Consider the following 1,894-nt stretch of genomic DNA (forward strand, 5'->3'; position numbering starts at 1 on the left):
GATTACAGGCATGAGCCACTGCGCCCAGGCCCTTTTGGTGTTCTTTCTGCTGAGCTCTTATGAGATGAGTCCTTTTAAAACAGTATCTATTTTTTTTCCCATTATTGGAAGGTTTGAAGTGAATTTGGCAGGATTCATTAAACACCTTCCAGTGTCTGTCATTTACCACCTCAGCACTCAGTGATGACTGCATCCATTTCAACTCTGCACATTCTTTTCTAAGTAGCATTGACTACATTAAATCATTGAAATTCTACGTCTCTTCTTGGGAGGTTTTCACAACTGCTTAGGTCTGAACTAGGTAACATTTTTATGACAGTATCTCTACTGGCATGAGCCATTACTAGGTGGAAATAAGTGGACTCTCTGAACATCTTGCAGTTCCCATACTCCAGGGTGCCTCCACATTGGACTTACTATAGTGTTGCTAATCCTAAAATTAAAAGCACAAGACTTGAGCGGACCAAAAGGGTAGCCCTGGACACTAAGGCCTCAAAGAAAAGGTAGAGTTCGGCCGTGGACGGTGGCTCAGGCCTGTAACCCCAAAACTTTGGGAGGCTGAGGCAGGTGGATCACAAGGTCATGAGATCGAGACCATCCTGGCCAATGTGGTGAAACGCTGTCTCTACTAAAAATAGAAAAACTAGCGGGGCGTGGTGGCCTGTGCCTGTAGTCCCAGTTACTGAGGAGGCTGCGGCAGGAGAATCACTTGAACCCAGGAGGCAGGGATTGCACTGAGCCGAGATCGTGCCACTGCGCTCCAGCCTGGGTGACCGAGCAAGACTCCGGTCTCAAAAATAAATAAATAAATAAATAAATAAATAAATAAATAAATAAATAAATAATGTCTGGATTCCGAGTTGTCCTAGAGCTAAAGGCCCTTGATCATTCACTGGACACAGAACACGTCAATCTGAGGTTTTCAGCAAATGGGCTTAGAGCTCCCTGAGAGCCCCTCATTCACGCTTCCGGTCCTGCCCCCTGTCGCCTGCCAACCGGAATCATTCCCACCTTGTCTAAGTCCCCTCAGGCCAGCCTTGGTGGGGCGGGCTCCTGGGATTCGCTCTTTGCCCTTCCCGCCTTAGGGTGTCCTCTGAGACAGACTCTTATTCCCTCAATAAGGAGACAGACTCTTACTCCCTCAGCGGCCAAACCCTCGCCTCCCCTCAGCCGTAGCCACCTCAGTGGCCACCATCTTCACCGCGGTCACCTCAGCCTGCTCGCCACCCCAGTTGAGGTACTGACTGGTGTCATGTCTGCCACAGGGGACCGACACCCAACCGAAGGGGACCAGGAGGCCCCGGTAAGCCAGGAGGGAGCGCAGGCCGAGGCGGCCGGAGCTGGTAACCCGGAGGGCGGCGACTCTGGCCCCGACAGTAGAGACATGGTGCCTGCGACCGAGGTGGTCGGAGTCGCAGGGACCATGGAAGGCCTCGGGGAGGAGGAGGGTGAGCAGGCGGCAGGCCTGGCCACAGTCCCCGGGGGCGGGAGCGCCGAGGAGGACCCGGACATCGGGCCCGCGGCGGAGGAAGAGGAGGAGGAGGAGGAGGAGGAAGAGAGGAACGAGGCGGGCAACCTCGACCTGGCGGCGATCATCCGTCGCTACCCCGTGGCGGGCATGAACTTTTTGTTACTGGATACGCTCCACTCCCTTCTCCGCCGCCTCTATCACAACGACCACATGGTGATAGCGACCCGTCACCACAGGCGCCTGCACTTGGGGCCCCGCGCTGCTGCACCCAACCGCAGGGGCCAGCCCTCCCTGCTGCTGGCGCTCCAGAGGCTGGGCGCGGGGGCCGCAGCCCTGGAAGGCCAGGGCCTGGGCCTGATCCAGGGGGCCGCGTCGGTCCCAGAGCCTGCGGTGCCAGGCGACCTGGCCGAGATGGCCTGGGAG

The 1,894-nt window shown here is 56.2% G+C and overlaps 1 protein-coding gene across 1 annotated transcript; it reads left to right on the forward strand.

Annotated features, from left to right (window-relative positions):
• Nucleotides 1-1,054: 1,054 nt before the first annotated feature.
• On the forward strand, nucleotides 1,055-1,885 carry LOC113223351 (cancer/testis antigen 47B-like; the record flags this gene model as incomplete). The annotated part of the gene is made up of 1 exon (XM_026452816.1): nucleotides 1,055-1,885. A coding segment is annotated over exon 1 (633 nt), but the record flags the coding sequence as incomplete, so codon positions are not given.
• Nucleotides 1,886-1,894: the final 9 nt, after the last annotated feature.

Source organism: Piliocolobus tephrosceles, unplaced genomic scaffold (genome assembly GCF_002776525.5).
Source record: "Piliocolobus tephrosceles isolate RC106 unplaced genomic scaffold, ASM277652v3 unscaffolded_40995, whole genome shotgun sequence".
Classification (NCBI taxonomy): Eukaryota; Metazoa; Chordata; class Mammalia; order Primates; family Cercopithecidae; genus Piliocolobus; species Piliocolobus tephrosceles.